This window comes from Epinephelus fuscoguttatus, linkage group LG3, assembly GCF_011397635.1.
Source record: "Epinephelus fuscoguttatus linkage group LG3, E.fuscoguttatus.final_Chr_v1".
Lineage (NCBI taxonomy): Eukaryota > Metazoa > Chordata > Actinopteri > Perciformes > Serranidae > Epinephelus > Epinephelus fuscoguttatus.
The window spans coordinates 9,211,968-9,232,485 of record NC_064754.1 but is presented as its reverse complement, the minus strand read 5'-3'; the positions used below and the strand labels follow the sequence as shown (position 1 = coordinate 9,232,485).

The window sequence follows — 20,518 nt, the reverse complement described above, 5'->3', positions numbered from 1 at the left end:
ACAATAAGTTACATATCTAGTTCACTGGTAAGCTGCAGTAAATAGCAATGTTTTAAGCCCTGATTTAAATGACCTGACAGTTTCAGCCGACCTCAGATATTCTGTAAGTTTGTTCCACAGGCGGGGAGCATAGAAACTAAAGGCTGCTTCACCTTGTTTGGTTTTGATCCTGGGGACAATGAGTAAACCTTACTTGGTTGACTTGTCTTTGTGTAAAGAAAGGATTAGCACTCACAGATATCTTGTGACACACCACGTATATCTGAAGGTTCATGGTGTGCAGATCACTGGGTCAGGAACACATCAAAATAAATGATTTGAACTCCTGACGGCACAGTTAGAGAAAAGTGAAACATTTATACAACAAAACAGTTTGTTTCGTTTCCGCTGGTTATCCACACTTTACAGGCTCATAAAAGGGCATTCATGGATGTCGCAGGATTCCCTGGTGTTGTGGGTGTAATTGATGGGACACACATCTGTAAAATTACACCGTCAGAAGATGAAGCCGTCTTCGTGAACAGGAAGAGATTTCACAGTATCAATGTTCAACTTGTTTTTAATGTGGACTATAAAATTTTGGACATTGTTGCTAAATGGCCAGGCTCAACACATGATGCCAGAATACTCTCTGAGAGTGGCCTCAGACAGCTTTTCAAGGGACATTATGTGCCAGCCAATTGCTACCTGTTAGGGGACAGTGGCTACTCATGCAAACCATGGCTCCTAACACCTTACCTCCATCCAGACCAAGGGCCGCAACTAAACTACAACAGGTAACCCACACAATATAGAATTATGCATGGAAATAAAATGTAAAGAGCATGTTGGAGTATCCTAGTAGTTTAAATATTTCCCTCAAATAATGTACATTATCATGTATTAAATTATTCACATTATTTCCAGGTGTTTTGAATGAAATTTTGATTATGTCTGTATTAACTTGTAGGGCCCATAAGACAGCAAGGGCAGCAGTGGAGCGTGGCATTGGCCAACTGAAGAGGCGCTTTCATGTTCTTCACGGAGAGGTGCGGCTGACCCCTGATAAAGTCTGCAAAGTCATCATAGCCTGTGTGATACTACACAACATTTGCAAGGCTAGACAGATTGCAGAACCTCTTGAGGGTGATGAAGACAGCGATAATGATGGTGGTTGTGATGAAAACATTCACGCTCCACAGGGGAACTTGGCCCACAGTGGACTGCCTTACAGAGCCCAACTTACAAATTTACATTTCAGGCAAGTTATAGTATATGTAATTTAAGAACTTGTGACTGCAGTGAACTAATATACCAACTAATATTTACTACACATAGCCTACAATAGTTAAATACTTGACACATATTACACACAAAGACACATGAATACATAATATCTATTTGTCATGGGATTTATTTTTTAGGAGATCAATTTTTAGTCGGTAGTACTCCTCCTGTAGGCATAGAACTCTTTTCTGCTGTCTGAGGACATCCATTGTCATCTCCAATCTTCTGTCCTGCTGGAGCAGCAGCAGCAGCAGCAGCAGCAGCGGGCAGGCTGAACTGTGATGTTTCAGGCTGAGGGTCGTACACCTGGCCCCGGTTCTTCTGATGGCTCCATGCTACAGAAAGGGGAATACATTTAGTTTCTTTAATTATTGTTTTGTTTTCATTGATTTCGCAGAATGAGCATGTACAAGAGATATGAGAAATGGCTTATGTACTGAATAAATATTCTTGATATTTTGTTTACCTGCCTATTGATGTATGAAAACACACTTCTACCTTTGTTGCATTTCATTGAGCTGCATCACTGAAGAGTCAATGCCTTCCCTCAGCCCGGTGATACTAACTTCTGACTGTCCCAGGACATTAAACACTGTTTCTGCAACCTGGGACAGCTGCTTAGCAGGCGGCCCACCCCCTAAAAAACAATCCAGTAACCAATATGTACACATTAATTATGTATTTAAATTAACTTTGCCAGCAGCTGTAAGTAAGTGGTATATCACTCAGCTGTGCGTGAAGATTCACGTTTGTGTGCTGCAGTCTCTTCTCTTGCTTTCGACTGCAACACATACCACCTCTTCTCGCACTCCTCACTTGTGCGCACAACCAGTGGAAAGGAGGCATTTATCTGTTGTGCTATATGATCCCATGCCTGCTTCTTGGCTTGTAGTGTGACACTGGGGCCAAATCTACCTCTCAAAACACTTTTATTCTCATTGACCAATTGAGCCAGAAGCAAACACTGTTCCTCTGTCCAGTTGGTTACTTCTTTTCTTCTCCATTGCTGTTCAGTTTGTGGAAGATTTGAATGCCAGCCAACACTGCTTCTTATAGGCCGGTTAGCAATCCCAGAAGTTGATGAAAGCTGAGCCATTTTACTCTCGTTAATACCAAATGGATGAAGTACAAAAATTACCAGCATGGTAAATGAATGTAAGCAAATAAATATAATTATCAGCATGTGAATACTGTGCAAGTGGGCCTGAGTTTTCACACATTTTGTAGAGTAATTTTAAAGTATAGCTTACTATTTATTTAACAGAGATTTTCTCTTTATGTAAAATATTATTTGTAATTACACAGTCTTCATAGAGATTAGATTCTATGATTGAGTCTATTGACTTGACGGTCCATTCTATGCCCATTATCACCAAAAGTATATTTTTATCTAGCTTTTAGGATCAACCAATCACACCTTTTGAAATGATGACTCATACCTAGCAATGGGGTCAAGAGTCAGAGTTCTCTGAGAATGTTCTGGAATCACTCCTAAGCTAAGACTCCTTGCTAGGAATTTTTAGGCTAAGTTAGGAGCTCTCTGAGAGGATTCTCAGAATCTTTAGGAATACGGGCCCTGAGAATTAGGGTCCTGGATGGGAGAATTAATTTGAATTTCACTGAAATGTATTTACCATCAACGACCTGAGAGGGCCGTGCCCCCTGCATCACCTCTGAACACACCTATGGTCAGTGCTACATCTATGCTGGCATAGACAGGCAAAGCAGTTTAGGAAAAACTGAAAAAGTGATCACAATAATCTATATTTAACACAGCTAAAATGTTTCACCATTACTTTTTTTTTTAATCAAGTATATGTATTCATCAGAGTGTGCTGTTTCACCTCTGTTGTTTGTGACGTCCACAGTCAGGATATCAAGTTGCATTCAAGGTCTGAGGTGTCTTGTCTGGTTACGCTCGACAGCTTCACTGTTCTTTCTCGATAACGTTGTCACCTTACCTTTGTTAGAGCATCATGTGTGAACTACACTGTACAGTTTGCAGGCAGCTGCAGGCAAACTTAGTTTTTATCAATATGGATATTTTGTCGCATAAATTGCTTCATTTCATCCTAAGAAATTTCTTCTATTTAATTTTTGTGTGTGATTTTGTTTTAAATATATATAATTCTGTTTTAAATGTTTTAACAATCCTTAATCTATGATGTAGTAATTTGTTTTGGATTAGGATTAATATAGCAGACAGTGACAAAATTCACATTGCAGTATCTGCAGTTTATTTATGACCTGTCAAAACATTTGTTTCAGATTACACTAATTAGGTTTTAACAAATAAAAAGTTGAATTTAAGCCATTACATTATGACTAGTACGACTGAAGTTACATTTCACATTATTTGATATAAACTGTATTGGACTTAATGTAAAGACAAAACTTACTATTATGCTACAGTGGGTGCAAAAGTATAAAAAGAAGGAATGGAAGACAAACTGAAATAACTTGTAAAATAACCTGGTTCATAATATCTTTGGATGATGATGAGAAATTGGTTAACGCTGAAGTCAGTGTGACACCAGGTGGTGGAAAAAGCCCATTACAGCACGAGCATGTTCCAAAGACTGGTGTTTCATTTCATCTGTAAGGCTCATTTGATGGTTTTAGGGTGGATTTTATAGAGCATTTTATATAAATTGCCCATAATTGACCATGTAAATCGTTAACAAAAGGCAGACAGATCCCCAGAGTTGCAGCGCCTTTGTTGATTCCTCCATGCATGAAATATTACCATTGAAAAACAGTATGCTTTGAAATATGGCTGCTTTGTTGTTTCAGAAAAAATAATAGATATAAATAAAAATAAATATAAATATAAATATAAATATACATATATATTTATATAACTATAGTTTTGCTTTTTGGAAAAGGAAATCTTGGTATTTCAAATAAAGTCAAGTAAATGCTTTTGTTATTTATTATCAATACGTAATGGACTTAACTCTAATAGAACCTTGCATCTATTTTTCCTTTTAGTGATGTGATGTATCATCATTAAACTTCAAATAACTGAGGCTTGAGCAAACTAATTTTTGATTAATTATATTCTCAATTAATAAACATGCACTTTGGTCTGCAAGATGTCAGAAAATTGGAAAAAAATATATATATATTTATACATTTATATTTTGCTTTTGGGAAAAAGGCATATTAAATTTTAGATACAAATGCATTTGTATGCATAAACTGGCTTAACTGCATTTTGGTCTTTAAAATGTCAGAAAATAGGGAAAATTAAATAAGACAAATGCCTGATATTGTCAGGCATTTGTCTTATATGTCTTGGGAATGCTTGTTTTGTCCACAAACAGCAGCAGATTCTCAGTTTACTAAAAAAGTGCTAAATCCTCACAAGAGGTGCAACCAATAAATATTTGCCAGCTTATAATGATGATGATGATGATAATAATAATAATAATAATAATAATAATAATAATAATAATGATGATGATGATGATGACTATTATCATCATTATTATTATTATTATTATTATTATTATTATTAATGTATTATTATTAATCTGTGGGTTGGCCAATTATTTTTTGTCTCTACTTGAATTCTCTGTCTACAAAATTTGAATGATATATGGCTGATTGAGGATGAATCTCACCTGGCTGAAAGGGTTACACCGGCAGGTGGGGGAACCAGGAAGTGCGGGCTGAGGTGATTCCTGTGGGCGGTGTGCAGTCTCAGATGAAGGTGAGCTGATCGATGGCCGCTCTGAACCCGTCCGGTGTCATACCTGCGTTTATACACCAGTTTCTAAGGTCTGTGCTGTACCGGGACTTTTACTGCAGAGGAGAAGAGAAAAGGCAGCGGAGACAGGGAAGAGCTTTTAAAGTAAGGACGCGCGTTAGTAACAGGTAAGTTACGGTAACGTGTGAGGAACAATGTGTGCGCAACGTTGCATTGTCACTTGGGTACCTGTAGTTACTCCATGATTCTGTCAGATAGGAAGAAACTTAACGGGAAAGTGTTAACTTTATTTATTCCAGCCGAGGATCAAATCATCTCAGTTTAACAGCAGATTCTTCTCAGGCACACCTCTCCGTTATTGTCTCGGGGCCGTAGCGGGTTTATTCAAATAGCTTATCTGATTTAATAAGGTGGATTCGCCCTGGACAAATATTGTGTCTTTCCTGACAGACATTAGACATTAATGGTATAATATAAGAGGTGTGACCCGCTGATGGATAACAGCAGGTAGAAACAATTACAGGACACATTAAGCTGCCAGGGTGCTGATGATTCAAGCCAAATAAATGAAACAGTAGTAAACTGATAACCACACTGAGTTATAATCAGGTAGGCCTACTGTAGGTTACTTCATTTATTCTACTCCTACTCCACTACATTTTTATTTTAGGAAATAATATAAGCTACTCTGTAGCTAGTTCACCATAGTATTTGACACTTAGGGGAGAGCGGGGTCGGTTGGGACATTTTTGTATCAACATGAAATAACCTTCTATCACTCACAGACTACTTGAAAAGCAACGGAAATCATTTGATCTCTGAACCAATAGAGGAGCCTGCTAACAGTTTATCAAGTTTTTTTAGAGCCTAACCTAACGTGAAAGGCACAATTTTGTAAAATGTACATACAAGGGGAGCATTTTTTGGTCCATCGCTGGAGCTTCAGCCTGCTCTCCTCCTGGTGAATAGTGTCCCAGCAACGAGGAGTGATGGGGGGTGATCTTGATATTGCATCTGATCAATGACGAGCAAAACATGTATTTCAACCAGGCAGCTCAGCATTGATTCCAATTTTCCTCAGTGGCCACTTGCGGTATTGCAATAAAATATCCCCTACAGACCAAAAAACATTTTCCCCATAGCCCACCATTGTAAGAGACATCTGTGAAACTGTTAACAGGACACCTCGAACTTCAAACAAGGCCACTTATGACTCTTTCTGTTATGATTTTTTGAGCAATGGAAGTTTAATATTCATAAAACTTTCCTGTGCTGAGAAAAATGATTTTAAAATCTGTGATGTCATTGCATTGTGAGCCAAGCAGGAACTCACAGGCGGGGACGGAAACACTACTGTGCATATTCAATGTCGCATATCGTGGAAGTAAAGCTGGAAGCTAGAAACCCTTCTGGCATAAGTGCCAAGCAAGGAATTCCAATAAAACAAAATGGGCACCATCTTGGACTCTGGTATCTAGGTATTATTATACATCTATACATCAACATTTGCTTGTGAAAAACCTCGTAACTCTTTGTAATGTAGGTTTGATTGAAAAAATTGCAGTCTAAATTTCAACTCCCTCTATTTACAATGTCACTTGTTCACACATTTCTTTAAGAAAATGGAAAATTACATTTAAAAAGTACTGAGATATGGAATTTGGCTGTCTACTGTGTCTTCATTGCTGACACATGCTCATCCCTACATATAACATGCTAGGTATGCTTCTGAGTCTGCTCTTGATACGGGACGCCATGGTTAAGTTTGGAAAAAACATCATGTTTTGGCTCTACATTGGAAGTGAACACCAGGCTATCAAATGAAAGTTCAGGGTTTGTTGGACCCATCCACCACACATCTCACAGCTCCTTATATTATGTCTTTACCAGCAGCTTTTCATACTGACGCCACTCATCTGCGTATCATACTGCCACGACTAGTGCCGTCCGGCCAAGCAGAAACATGTCATAACACTGGGAAAAGTTCTGACTGCGGGGTTATAAAGCGGCACTGCCTTGCCGCATATTATACTGCCACAAAAGGTGGCTTTTGGTGTCAGTGTCTGAGGCTGAAATCACTCACAAAGCGGCAGTATTTGACGACTTTGAAACGAGAATGGGCTGTTTTTACAGTGGCACCTATCAGCTCAATTTGGTTACCATAGACTTAAGGTAGGCTAAAGGTTTATGTAGGCTACCGAGTTTGTTTCATCAGGCAAAATCAAAATCTGCCCACAGGGTTAAAATGTAGGCTTCCATGAAGGTAGTGCAGTAAACTGTGGCTCTTGTTTAATTGAAAAAAGCCTCTGTCTCCTTTTTGTTGATTTGTAGCAAACTGTCCGTGTCTATATATATGACGTGCAACGTGCCCTGGGTGTGTTGGTTGTTGACTTTCTGGGACGCCATGCCAACTTCAGCCTGTTACATGCATTGCCTGTTTTGAAAATACACTTCCTGTTTCACAGGAAATGTACAGTTTGCATACAGTCTTTTTCAAAATAGATGTATTACATAGGTACAACACTACAGATTGATGTTTATTTTCCTTCAACAACAAATGCACATGGTTAGGTTTTGCTAACACACATGTGGTTAGGTTTTAAAGAAAGCAACAAGGTTTGGCTTCACATTCATACAAGAGGCGAACACCGGCCTCCGTGTTGAAAGTCGGTGATTGTGGGACCCATCCACCACTCCGACCATCCACCCTACTTGGGTTTTTCGCCCCTTTAACTAATGTTGTGGTCCGACCCCCTTTTCCCCCAGATGACATCAGGCGTTGTCACACACTGACAGCAACCAGCTGCATATCATGCTGACATTAAAGGATAGTTTTTTTGTCAACGTATAGTGTGGAAGTCACTGCCCATTTGGACTGCTTGAACTGTAATAAATAATATGTTTACATGTGCCATGCATTCAGACGCTGCATGCCGTGTTGAAACAGTTTGCATGTTATTATCATACTGTGTGTGATCTGTTGGTGTCCTTGACACCTGACACCTGTCCACCTGCCTACCTGTTCTCAGGTCCATGTCATTGGTCTGACAGCCCATTGGTCCGACATCCCATTAGTCTGACGGTCTGCGGTGCTGAACAGCTCCCGGCGGACGTATTTCTACCTTGATGGTGCGCCGTGACTGGCTTGAGGCGAAGCAGGCTCACGGCTTATGTGTTTGTCACTTTCTTTTTCATTTTAACCCACACCATGATCTTTTCCTGACCCTAACCAAGTGGTTTTTGTGCCTAAACCTAACCAGACCTTAACCACAGGGCATCATGATGATTTCGGAACGGACTTCGGAACAATGGGTTTAATATGGTCGGAACAATGGGATGTCGGACCAATGGGCTGTCGAACCAATGGGCAGTTCCCCCTGTTCTCACCCCCGGCTTTCTGAAGCTTGGTGCACGGGCGTTTCCTGCAAAGGTGACAGGGTGGCACAGAGGTCTCTGGGAGCTCCCGGTAATAACCATTTATTTTACGGATCATACACCTGAGTTCATGAACATGTCGGATATCATTAGATAAATGTGACAGCAGATGCTGTATTCACACATGTCAGTGACGATGGTGCTTTGCTGTGCTGGGGACACGTCTTTTCTTTTCCCCTGATAATGCTATGTAGTGATAATATGATTGTGAATGTGGCCTGATAAAGTTTTGCTCCTGCTACTGTGCAGCCATAGTGGAAACTATAAAACAATACTTCCCTAACTGCTCCTGGGTAACTGTTTCAACTGTTCCAGGGAGAGCAGACACACTTTGGACTCCTGTGCTAGCTGCCAACAAAAATTCAGACAGCTAACACTAGCACAAACAGATAGACTGGAAAATTAGCTTTCCAACAATATGTTTTTTGGCATAACTAAAACTGAATGGTAGAAGGAAAATAACAAAAGAGAAAAAATGTACTCTAAAGTAGCATAATGAATTCAGGACTTTAACTTCTAATGGGGAGTTTTGGTACATTAAGTTTGTACTTTACCAAAGTTAAGTATCAAAGTGCAAACTTCTCCACCACTGCTGATAACATACATAGCATGGTTGCTGAGTTATTAACTTTATGAGCAGTGCTTGTTTAAGATATGGCTTGAAACCACTTTTGCTGACATCGGCGTTACTTCCTCATTGCTCTTCTTTTGCTCTGTGGGGCAGGGCAGCTTTATTTGTGTGGCATGTTTTATACACCAGGGCTATTCAAAGGAGTAAAATATAAAACAACATAGGGTACAGATTTACAATAAAAGAGTACAGAGAGAAAATTTAACTAGTAAAATTAATTACTCAATTATTAACAATGAAAAACAGCATTAAAACAGCAAAAGTGTAGACAAGGGGTGCTAAAATAAAAAGATTATTTTAAGTGGTTTAAAAATAAGTTTGCAGACAAAATATATATTTTTGATTTTTTTTCCTTATTTAAAGCCAGTACCTAAAGGATGAAGCAAAGTGTTAAAGTGGTAACCCTTCCATTTGCCACAAACAAAAATCATATTTGATGGAGATGACAACATACGAAAGTGAAGGCATTGTTAAACTATATAAAGAAATATTTTTTATTTTTGTTTGCAAAAAGTCATTTACAATCACAGACAAATAAAGTCACCAGTCCAACAAATGTTTTTCTAATCATTAAATGAAGAAAGGGGCAGCACGGTGGGAGGGTTGCTGGTTCGATCCCGGGCGTGGGAGCCCTTCTGTGCGGAGTTTGCATGTTCTCCCCGTGTCAGCGTGGGTTCTCTCCGGGCACTCCGGCTTCTTCCCACAGTCCAAAGACATGCAGATTGGGGACTAGGTTAATTGATAACTCTAAATTGTCCATAGGTGTGAATGTGAGCGTGAATGGTTGTCTGTCTCTATGTGTCAGCCCTGCGATAGTCTGGCGACCTGTCCAGGGTGTACCCTGCCTCTCGCCCGATGTAGCTGGGCCCGCGACCCTCAAGAGGATGAAGCGGTTAGAAGATGAATGAATGAATGAATAAATGAAGAAAGGTCATGAAGAATCCAAGCTAATAAAACAATGCTAACAATGTTATCTTCTGAACGGTTACAGTGCAGGTTCTCCAACTAGAATATAAGATAAAACCTTTAAGGGTGGGGTTTTAAAATATACATAACAGAGGGTGAATCAATGTGGTGGTCATTTACTGTAAGAAGACTAGGGATGCATGATATTGGATTTTTTGCCGATATGCCGATATGCAACAATAACCTATACCGATGTTGATATATCCACTTTTTCCCGCCTAATTTTAGTGATCATTAAGTGTTTCTGATCGATTTTTTTTAAAGCCAGAATTGACTGATACTGATGACGTACTGATGCTATCAGCGTGTTGGCCGATTCTGATATTATCATGCATCCCTAAAGAAGAGTTCAGAAGTACTGGTAGTGTATGCCAGTGCATTCTTAGTCCGCTTCATTCAGACATTGTTAGTCCTCCACTGATGTATCGCCAGTGTTGTGCTAATTACTGAAAAATAGTAACTAGTTAACCTTAGTAGTTGCTTCATTAAAAAGTAACTCAGTTACTTAAACCAAAAAGCAATGCGTTACTGAGAAAAGTAACTTTCTACGCACTAGTGTCATCTATACTCTGAGTACGTCCTGGCTGTAGATGACTGACTTGGGACGCTAGAGGGCGCTAGGTGCTTTTCTTTTTTGCAGTGTAGTTATTCTAAGCCACAAAGAAGACAACATTGCTAAGAAGGAACATGTTTTGGGAAACTCAGCCCTGCAGCCCAAAACTTTCCCTAACTGTATTGGCTCCTAGCTACATCGCCTAAGCGACAGGGGATGGAGTTTAACCAAGGGACTGTTAGACTACATGCAACCATCTTCTACAGTGGAGTCACTCACTGTCAGGCAGCTAAACGTTTTACAACTACGGTACTTGGATACAAATATGGAAAATGAGCTAAAAGCTTCCTCGGGATAACAATGGATATCACGTCACTGGATATAACGTTACTGGGACTAAAAATATACAGAAGCGCTACCGCTTAATGTAACGTTACAGCACTGTGGTGAGGCCAGCAGGTCGACAGTGACTTCAGAGAGACGTGTTTAATTAATTGTTCATATACCTTTGTCTGACTTGACTATCTTTTATTGTTCAGGGCTAAAATGTTTTAGTGAAAGGGAACTTAAGTTTGTGAAGGAATACTGCATGCTGCACACCGTTTTCAAACCTGGCCAAAAATAATAGAGTAACGCACAGTTTGGTAACGGTAACTGAGTTACTGAATTTAAAAACTAACGCGTTAGAGTATTAGTTACTGCCAAAACTAACAGCGTTACTGCCCAACACTGTGTATCGCACAACTGGACCTGAAGCTACTCCACAGATTCAAATTTTACATTCAAAGTTATGACATAAACTAAACAAACCTCTCATAATCAGAGCTGAAGCAATTAGTCAGTGAATGACTCACTGTTACCAGCCTCCCAAATGTAAAGATTTGCTGATATATACAGACATTTTAAGACATGACATTGTGAAAAGGAGTGAATGTGTTGGATGGTGGCTGGATAGGTCAAATCACTGTGGAGAGTCCGGTCAGAACTCTGGGTTTGTCTTTACAGATAGCAGTTCCAATAATCAGGCCTTATTGCGGTTAAGAGTTCCTTTATTTTACTTTAATTGGGATGATGGGACTTGCGGTCGTAAGAATTCGTTTACTGAAAAATATACAGTGTACTTGTAACTCAGGACATCTGCAATATCCCAATAATAAACCTAGTAAGTACATCTGTGATTCTTGGTGTCAGGTGAGGTTATCTCACTGCACAGTTCTAACTTTGGGTTCTTAAACCTTGTAAGGCACATTGTCCTTAATTGTTTAGACATTACGAAGACTCAACAATAATCATAATATAACGGATTCTTCCTCTTTTTCAACAAAAAATTGTGGCTGAAATAAATAATTGTACCTGATAAATTGGCAAGTGTTATTTGACACAGTTAAATGTTAGACTATTGTATGATTAATCAAGAAAATAATGGGCAGATTTATTGACAATGAATATAATATAGTTTCAGCCCCACACAAGACATTAATAGTCGTTACCTTGGACTGTATGAAATGTAATGTTCTTGTATTTCATGTTAAGAAAGGTGTTTCCTGGCTTTACAGCGTCCTACCCTAAATAGATTCTAATTTGTCAACTCCTGTCTAAACGTTGAGCATCTGCTTGCATGCTGTCATCATTCAGTTTTCATACAGTGTGGGAGGGCAGATGCGGAACTAAGTGTGATGTATGACATAAACAGGATGTGAGGGTAATTGTTCCGTGGTCACAGCTAAGAGCTTCTTTGGCGGCGTGTTGGTGATGCTCGGTTTGTGCAACCATCGCAGGATACTTCAGCTTTTTGTATCGCTGTCATGGGTAACATATGTGTGGTGTGGAATAAGCGCAGTGAGTATGAAATTGGAAAGTTGAAGTAAAAGAAAAAGAAACCGTTCACCAGCCACAGGACAAAGCTACTACTTCCTTAAAGTTAACGCCATGGCATGATTTTACTTTCCTTGCGTCACTAAAGAAGTGCTTCCTATAGATTGTATATGTAATACTTATCAGAATAAAACTGCTAAAACGTGTTAAACATGGGGTGATGGGGGTAATGGTGAGCATCTCCTTCTGGGTTCTTTTGATATACACAGTGGGATATAATGCACCTTGCTCAAAAATCCACCCAATGCACTTGGTGGATGTTTGAGCAAGGAAGTTACATTTTCACTGAAATCCTGCTGACTGAATATGTTTCACCTCAGAGTTCTGTGTTAGCCATTTAAGGTTGATATTTTCAACACAATTGTGCAGGCGCATATTCCTCTAAACAAAACCACACTGACACTTCCTGCAGGGTTATAGGCTCAGTGGAAGGCGGAAACCTTGAACATCCAAACCACTAACTCCATAAAATAAAAAGAACAACAAACTGTGTTTTTAAAATTTAAGTGAACACTGTGCCGTCAAAGTTAATATTGTGTCTTAATACGTGTTTAGATACTTGGATGTGTCATTATATTATTATTTTACCAAAATCAAGCTCAAATTATGAGGAGTTACGAGGTTTTTGATAAGCAAACGTTGAGATAGATGAATAATAATGCCTAGGTGATGGAGGCCAAGATGGTGCCTGTCCTGTTTAATGGCATTCCTTGCCAAAGTTTCTGGTTTTCGGCTTTACTTTCACGACATGCAACTAGGCTTGTGGCGATTTCCGGTTTAACCGGTTCAGTCCGGTTTAAGAGCTCCACCCGGTTTAATTCACGTCAACTGGATAAACCGGGTGGGGGGGTGGGGCTTTTCACATCAGCGGCGGGTCAAGGGACTATATTTAACTTATACAGTCTATGATTGAAACATGCATTATGACAACTTAATAAGGTTTATGTATGTTTTTAAATGAAGTGGAGGAGCCTACAAGTGTTTTGTTTAGTTTGTCTCAGAAATCCACGGACTGCGGACTCCGCAGCTCGAGAGAAGTGTCCTTCTGCTTCTTCTTCTTCTTGTGTAACCTTCTGTGTATTGACGGTTAATACAGCATTATCGCCACCTAGTAGGTTGGAAGCGCATTACACCTACAATGGGCTTTTATTGGGAAAAATAGCTCAAATGCGACCCCCAGTGGTAAAATTAGGTATACAATTCGATATATCGGCTCGGTTAGATATTTGGCTTTAAATCAAACCGGTTGGAAAATTTTCAAACCGGCACAAGCCTACATAAAATTGCCCGCGAGTTCCAGATCGGCTCATAGACTTTACATTGTGATGATGTCACAGATTGTTTTTCTCAGCTCTGGTTAAGTTTTATGAATATAAAACTTCCATTGCTCAAAAATTCATAATAGAAAGAGTTATCAATTAATTCAATCAATTTTATTTAAAAAAAAAAAGCCCAGTATCACAAATCACAATTTGCCTCACAGGGCTTTACAGCATACAACATCCATCTGTCCTTAGGACCCTCGCAGCGGATAAGGAAAAACTCCCCCCAAAAAACCCTTTAACAGGGGAAAAAATGGTAGAAATAATTGACCTTTGAAGTTTGAGTTGTCCTATCAACAGCCTTACAGACGTATTTTACAGTGGTGGTGTATAGAGAAAATGCCTTTTGGGCTGTAGGGTATTTTTTTGTTGTTGCAATACCGCCAGTGGCCACTGGGGAAAATTGGAAGCAAGGTTGAGCTCCTTTCCTGGGGGCCTGGATGAGATGCATGTATTGTCCGTCACTGATAAGAACAACCACATTTGGGGCAGGAAGTGCATGGCATTACTTTATCATCAACCCCAGGCAGGCAGAAACTGCAGTGATGGACCAGCAGTGTGGCTGTACAACATATTAAGGCATTAAGAACTGTGCTGAAGTTGATAATTTCTGCATTGGTATAATTCTAAAAACCATTGGACAAAACAAACAAATAACAACAGCAGTAAACAAGCACCATTTAGTTGCCACCCAAAGGAACACTATGGGTCAGATCTGTGGTTGTAAATCAATGTCCAGCAGTTGGCTGAAGGCAGGGCTATGGTGGTAACTGAAGAAGCTGTTGTACAAAGAGACAAAGACAGCATTGATCATGTAATAGTGTATTACTTTTGCTCTGAGGCTGTTTCTCTGTCAGAATTACATTTGCTGAGAAAAGTGCTGCTATCCTGTTCTAAATGTGAGTCTCTTTTCTGTGTAGCTTTAATGGAGAACGGAAGGAGACACTTAAAACACATCTTTATCTGTGTCCTGGGAGCAGTTACAATCTTCTTCATCTATCTCAACTGTGACTGGGAGTTGGTAAGCAGGGATTTTCCAGCAGCAGTGTCATCATCATCATCATCATCATCAACATCATTATCAGCGGCAGCAGAGCCACGATGGGAGGATCCTGGGCCATATCATGTGGCCTATCCACGAAACTACAAATTCATCATGGATGACACACTAACGTGTAAGAATACAACTCATTTCTTGGTCCTGATGGTTCCAGTTGCACCCAATGACATAGCAGCTAGGGACACCATTCGGAAGACATGGGGGAATGAGAAACTGGTCCTGGGTCAGCTGGTCGAGACCCTCTTCATCCTGGGCCTGCCTGGGGGAGCTGATGCTAAGCAGCAGCAGGAGAAGCTCAAACAGGAGAACCTGCAGCATCATGACCTGATCCAGAGTAACTTCCAGGACAGCTACCGCAATCTGACCATCAAGACTATGATGATGCTGGAGTGGCTGGCTGCGCACTGTGTCAAGGCATCCTATGTCATGAAGATTGACTCTGATATGTTACTGCATGTCCCGAATTTGGTTAAACTGTTGTTGAGTCCCAGCACAGCCAAAGAAAACTACATGACAGGTTTGGTGTGGTGGCACAGCCCGGTTTTAAGAAATCCGTTCAACAAGTTCTACATGCCGAGAGGAGTGATTGCTGAGTCGGAGTACCCCCCATATCCTCTGGGCATGGCCTACATCATGTCCCTGGACCTGCCTGCCAAGATCCTGTCAGTCTCTCCTCAGATTAAACCTATCTACATTGAAGATGCCTACCTGGGTATGTGTCTGAAACGCCTGGGCATTTCCCCCACCGACCCTCCTGAAAATACAATGTTCATTGTCGACCCCAGGCATCCTCTGAGCAGCTGCAGCCTTTCAAAAGTGATTGCTGTGACAACGACAAGCATCCCACAGATGATGAGTTACTGGGAGAGGAGCAGACAGCCAGAAGCTAAATGCTGAACTTTATAAAGTTTACCAAGACTGAATTTCTGAATTTAGATTTTTTTTTTTTTTACTAAACCTGACAAATATTTAACATTAATTAAAATGAAGCATATGTATTTTCTTTGCAAAGATCATGGAATACATTGCCTCTTGGTTGGACTTTTTTTTTGTATGAAGGACAAAACAGATGTAAGAGTTTGAACCCAAAACTTTGTTTTTATCAAATGTCCTTTTCAGTCAGATGAGCCTCAAAGACTTTCTGAGCTGCATCAGCTCTCATACACAGATAAGAACATCTGCTGGATCCTAAATTATAATAGTAAACATAAAGACTGATTCCATACATCATCACATTGTCAATTTTTAAGTTCAACATTTTTTACGTTATTTTGCTAGCCAGTTTGAAATAAGTGTTAAACTCACAACCATTGAGTAAGGTAGCTTTCTTTCAGCAGGTTGAACTCAGACTGCATAAAATAATGGATGTAGTCAACAGGACTAGATACTAGTGTACTCCTGTTTTGAAGCCTCGACTTTGGCATTTTTGCTGTCCCCATCTTGGTTCTTTGGAGCCGTAAGTGATCTTATTTGGAGGAGAGGGTGAAGCTAATCCTAACAGAGCTGCTAACTTGGTTAATACGGTGCATTAGCAGCTGCGGTTAACTGTGATAATGCAAATGCCGAAATGCCGAACTCGAGACTTCAAAATGGCAGTCCTAAAACCAATGGGTGACATCATCATTTTCTCCATTAATAATTCAAAACTAGGTTACAGATAGTCTCTACATTCAGTGAATGTAGAGTCTGCTCTTCTTCCCTCTTCTCCTCTTTTTCCTGGAGATCTTGCCTCCGGAAGAAGAGCGGAGGAGCCCTGGTTTCCGGTTGTAGGCTGTTTGTAGTCCGCGTGATATTGACCAATCACATTTGAGCCGGCTGCAGTTGTTGCCAGGTTAAACGGTCCGTGCGGTGAACTAACGAGGTGGAACATAATTGGCGTCTCTGGCGACTCTGAAACCATCGCAATGGTTTAGCATATTTACTTGTAAACGGAAGTCGGAAACAGAAAAGCGCCTCCTCCACCCAATTCAAACCGGAATGCCAAAAAATCGGGGGTCTGCCCCCAAAGTCTGCCGGAAGTCAGACGCCGAATACATCCGATGGGTTCCGAGAATGGGTTACAGACTGTTCACAGACCCAGGGCCAAGTTCACCATGTGGTGTTTGGGGTAATTTGATATATAGCAAACACTGTTAATGATAATTGTGGCTGTTTTAGTGTGTGTGTGTAGGTGATGATTACTTTGACTAAACTTTCTTGCTGTGGTGTATATATATATGTTCTGTTCACACATTTCTCTTGTAAGTGACCTTAATCTCAAAAAGACTACCAAAGTAAAGCTCAGCTGCTTAATGTTAAAGAACAATACTTTTATGTTCAGACTTTTATAAAAAAAATAAAGGGAGTGTGTCTCAGTGGCCATGAAAGTCTCAAGTAAATGCTAATCCTGTGATGTAGTGCCCCTATAGTGATGTTTCTATCTGGAAAATGATTTTTAGGTTTCAACAAGGAGACAGGATTTGTACTAAAGTTGTTCAGTAAACAAGTTTCATGTAAGCCGATTTTGATATGCCAAATTCTGTACTCTTGGGACAGAATACAACAAAATATACTGTCACATACTATCATACTGTTATACTACAGTGACATGTTACCACTCATGTCATTGCAGAGTTTAAGTTGTAATATGATCTGTTATGTGTCATGTATAGGAAATGTAATGTTACAGTATGAAGGAGTTGTCCAAGATTGTAAAAAGGTGATTTTAATCTGTAAAATCAAACTTGTTTCGTACTTCAGGAGATCATTTCTCCTGTATCCACATTACTCAGCTGTTCTCAGGGAAAGTCGTCATCTTTGTGAAGGAGTTTCCTTCTAAAAGTATATATCCATCATTTCAACAATGTTAAATGTTCAAGATTTAGATCTTCTGTGAATACTGTGACGATTCATAGCGGCACGTAACACATTTACTGTACTCTATCTGCTGCATGAATGAGATTGTTTACGTTTTTACTCGTCAGAAAAAGCTCCTCTCAGGACTATTCTTTCATGGGAGCAAGAACTGTATCACCAATCTGTCGTGCACTTTCAAAAAAATCCAACACTATCTCCTAACATATATATATATATATATATATATATATATATATATATTGTGGTGACGGTGATGACTTACCCATAACTGTACGTCAATGAGTTTAGCCAGATACCAGTGAAACTAGTCAAACAACCCCTCGAGTCTATACTGTAGTGCTGCCTTTAGTGGAGCAATGATAGAACGAGAGGCCTGCGTCCATCTCTGTGCTGTCATTTATAGACTGAATAGGAAGAGAATATTTGTGCTGTCAGTCAGGACATTTACACATCGACTAGCCCATTTAATTGGACTACTGTATTCAAACACAGGAGGGCAATTGATTTATTGAGTGAAGTATGTCCGATTCTGCTACAATAGGTGTTGATATGCTCCCTTTCGGCTTGTTAGTATTGGACCTTTGTCTGTTTGACCGATTATGTCACAGACCAAACAATCGAGTGTAGTCCAAGTGTTTTGCCACTTTTTTGAACAGGTCGCCATTCTGCGTTACCTCCCATCCATGGATTTTAAAATATTTAACTCTTTCAGCTGACACAGCATAAATGGTATCTTCGTCCGTCCAAAAGTTCACTGCTCTGGATGTAGCTTTCACCATGTTGCTTCAAGCTTCTTCTGTTACGCATTTGATGCTATTCGACTTCCGAGGCGGCACAGGTGGTTAGCACTGTCACCTCACAGCAAGAGGGTTCCTGGTTCAATCCCAGGAGGGAGCCCTTCTGTGCGGAGTTTGCATGTTCTACCTGTGTCAGTGTGGGTTTTCTCCGGGTACTCCAGTTTCCTCCCACAGTCCAAAGACATGCAGACTGGGGATTAGGCTAACTGGGGACTCTAGATTGCTTGTAGGTGTGAATGTGAGTGTGAATGGTTGTCTGTCTCTATGTGTCAGCCCTGTGATAGTCCAGGATAAACCCTGCCTCTCGCCTAATGTCAGCTGGGATAACTCCAGCCCCCCCGCGACCCCTAACAGGATAAGCAGTCATGAAAATGGATGGATGGATGGACTTCCGGGTCAAAGCCTGGGGTGGAAACCGTGGAGCATGTGCAGAGCATCTAGGCCAGTTTGGGTCTGACTGACTATATACAATTACAAGTAATTCGACTCCCAATCGTATTATCTGGGTTTCTTAGTCTGACTTTGAGGAATTCGTTTAGTATTGTATTGGACCAAGTATTTGAACATTTGAAATGATACTGATTAGCATAACACTGATATTGAGGGACACTTTTTGCAGCCTTTATAATTGTACTTTTTTGCTGTTCTCTCAGAATTAGAGTTGCTGAGAAAAGTTGTGCTATCATGTGCTAATGTGACTCTCTTCTGTGTAGTCTTAATGGAGAGCAGGAGGAGACACTTTATCTGCATCCTTGGAGCAGTGACAGTCTTCTTCACCTGGAAGTTGGCGAGCAGGGACATTCATTTATCATCAGCAGCAGAGCCACGATGGGAGGATCATGGGCCATATCATGTGGCCTATCCACGAAACTACAAATTCATCATGGATGACACGCTGACAAGCAAGAACACGACTCCCTTCTTGGTCCTGTATGGAGCTACATTAGGGTCAAATGTTTTGTACTTGAAAAAATAAAATTTGAAACTGAAAATTCATGTGTTGATCTTGAATTTTGAAAAATACAACAAAATATGTATTGTATTCAAATGTATTCAAAATAAAAATAAGTATATGGAACGTTTTTTCAGGTTAAATATAATTTTGATTCACTTTGGTAATTCTTTTGAATGAATATTTTCACTTTTCACTTCCATATATATTTTAACATTTTATCATCTTATTTATCTTATTTTTTCACTTTCAGATCTTTTTTTCAGTTTCAAATCTTATTTTCAGTTTCAGACTTCTGAGCCTGATGTGGCGTGGGGGGCGTGGCATCAACTGAGAGGGGTGTGGAATCATGAGTGACAGTGCCTTCAGGGAACGTAGGAACTAAAATAATTCTGACTCAACACTTAGGCTTACATACAGCATATTCATGTGACTGGCAGTGTACAATTTGATGCCAGTGACAAACTTCCATTTAGAAACATGTTTTAGACAGTACTGAGCACCAATTGCGGTATAAGAGCGATAAATTATGCCAGATTTTGCAGTTCAACAGCCACATTTTAAGTGCTGATATGTCCGATTTCCACATAGCACTGTGAACGCAGCGTAGTGTCCACTTCTCTTGTGATGATGGCGTCTGGTCGGTCGGGTCAATCTGCTGGAGCCCATACATCCAGCACACAGGTGAGAAATGTTAACTAAGCTTTGGGAAATCATAACAAACATCAAGGGGTCATTTATGTGACAACATACTTTTTTTGTGACGTCTTTTAAGTGGCGAATTTGTCAGAGCTGGAAAGTGTGATTGTCCACAGCTCCATCGTCACGGCCCTGTTGCTTCTTCATCCAGTAAACGTGTCCCCTGGATGAAACCTTTGAGCTTGGGGAAAAGGAAACAATCCTAAAACACCTCCCTACTCACCTGTGCCACAAAAATCACCTGGAGCCAGGTCAGGTGAGTAGGGAGGTGTTTTAGGATTGTTTCCTTTTCCCCAAGCTCAAAGATTTCATCCAGGGGACGTCTGGCTGTGGAAGCATCAACAGGGTGCTGTGAAAATGTATGTTGTCACATAAATGACCCCTTAATGTTTGT

General features: G+C 40.1%; 1 protein-coding gene and 1 long non-coding RNA gene across 4 annotated transcripts; one reads left to right on the top strand and one right to left on the bottom strand.

Moving 5' to 3' along the window:
• Positions 1–1,532: 1,532 nt before the first annotated feature.
• LOC125883038 (uncharacterized) lies at positions 1,533–5,012 on the bottom strand. The gene is made up of 3 exons (XR_007448443.1): positions 4,893–5,012; positions 1,765–1,903; positions 1,533–1,601 (listed from the first exon to the last, which is right to left on the bottom strand). It is a non-coding gene; the product is annotated as an uncharacterized LOC125883038 (long non-coding RNA).
• LOC125883025 (beta-1,3-galactosyltransferase 5-like) lies at positions 4,965–19,455 on the top strand. Of its 3 annotated transcripts, XR_007448437.1 has the most exons (3): positions 12,266–12,402; positions 14,681–18,950; positions 19,187–19,455. XR_007448437.1 is itself a non-coding variant. In XM_049567146.1 (2 exons), the coding sequence occupies exon 2, from the start codon at positions 14,686–14,688 to the stop codon at positions 15,715–15,717; it is 1,032 nt and encodes a 343-aa protein (XP_049423103.1). In that variant the 5' UTR covers positions 4,965–5,145; positions 14,681–14,685; the 3' UTR covers positions 15,718–19,455. The 3 variants fall into 3 exon arrangements, 2 of the variants coding, with proteins under 2 accessions (XP_049423103.1, XP_049423095.1); XM_049567146.1 differs by lacking the exon at positions 12,266–12,402 and adding an exon at positions 4,965–5,145 and having other exon boundaries at positions 14,681–19,455; XM_049567138.1 differs by having other exon boundaries at positions 14,681–19,455.
• The last annotated feature ends 1,063 nt before the right edge of the window (positions 19,456–20,518 follow it).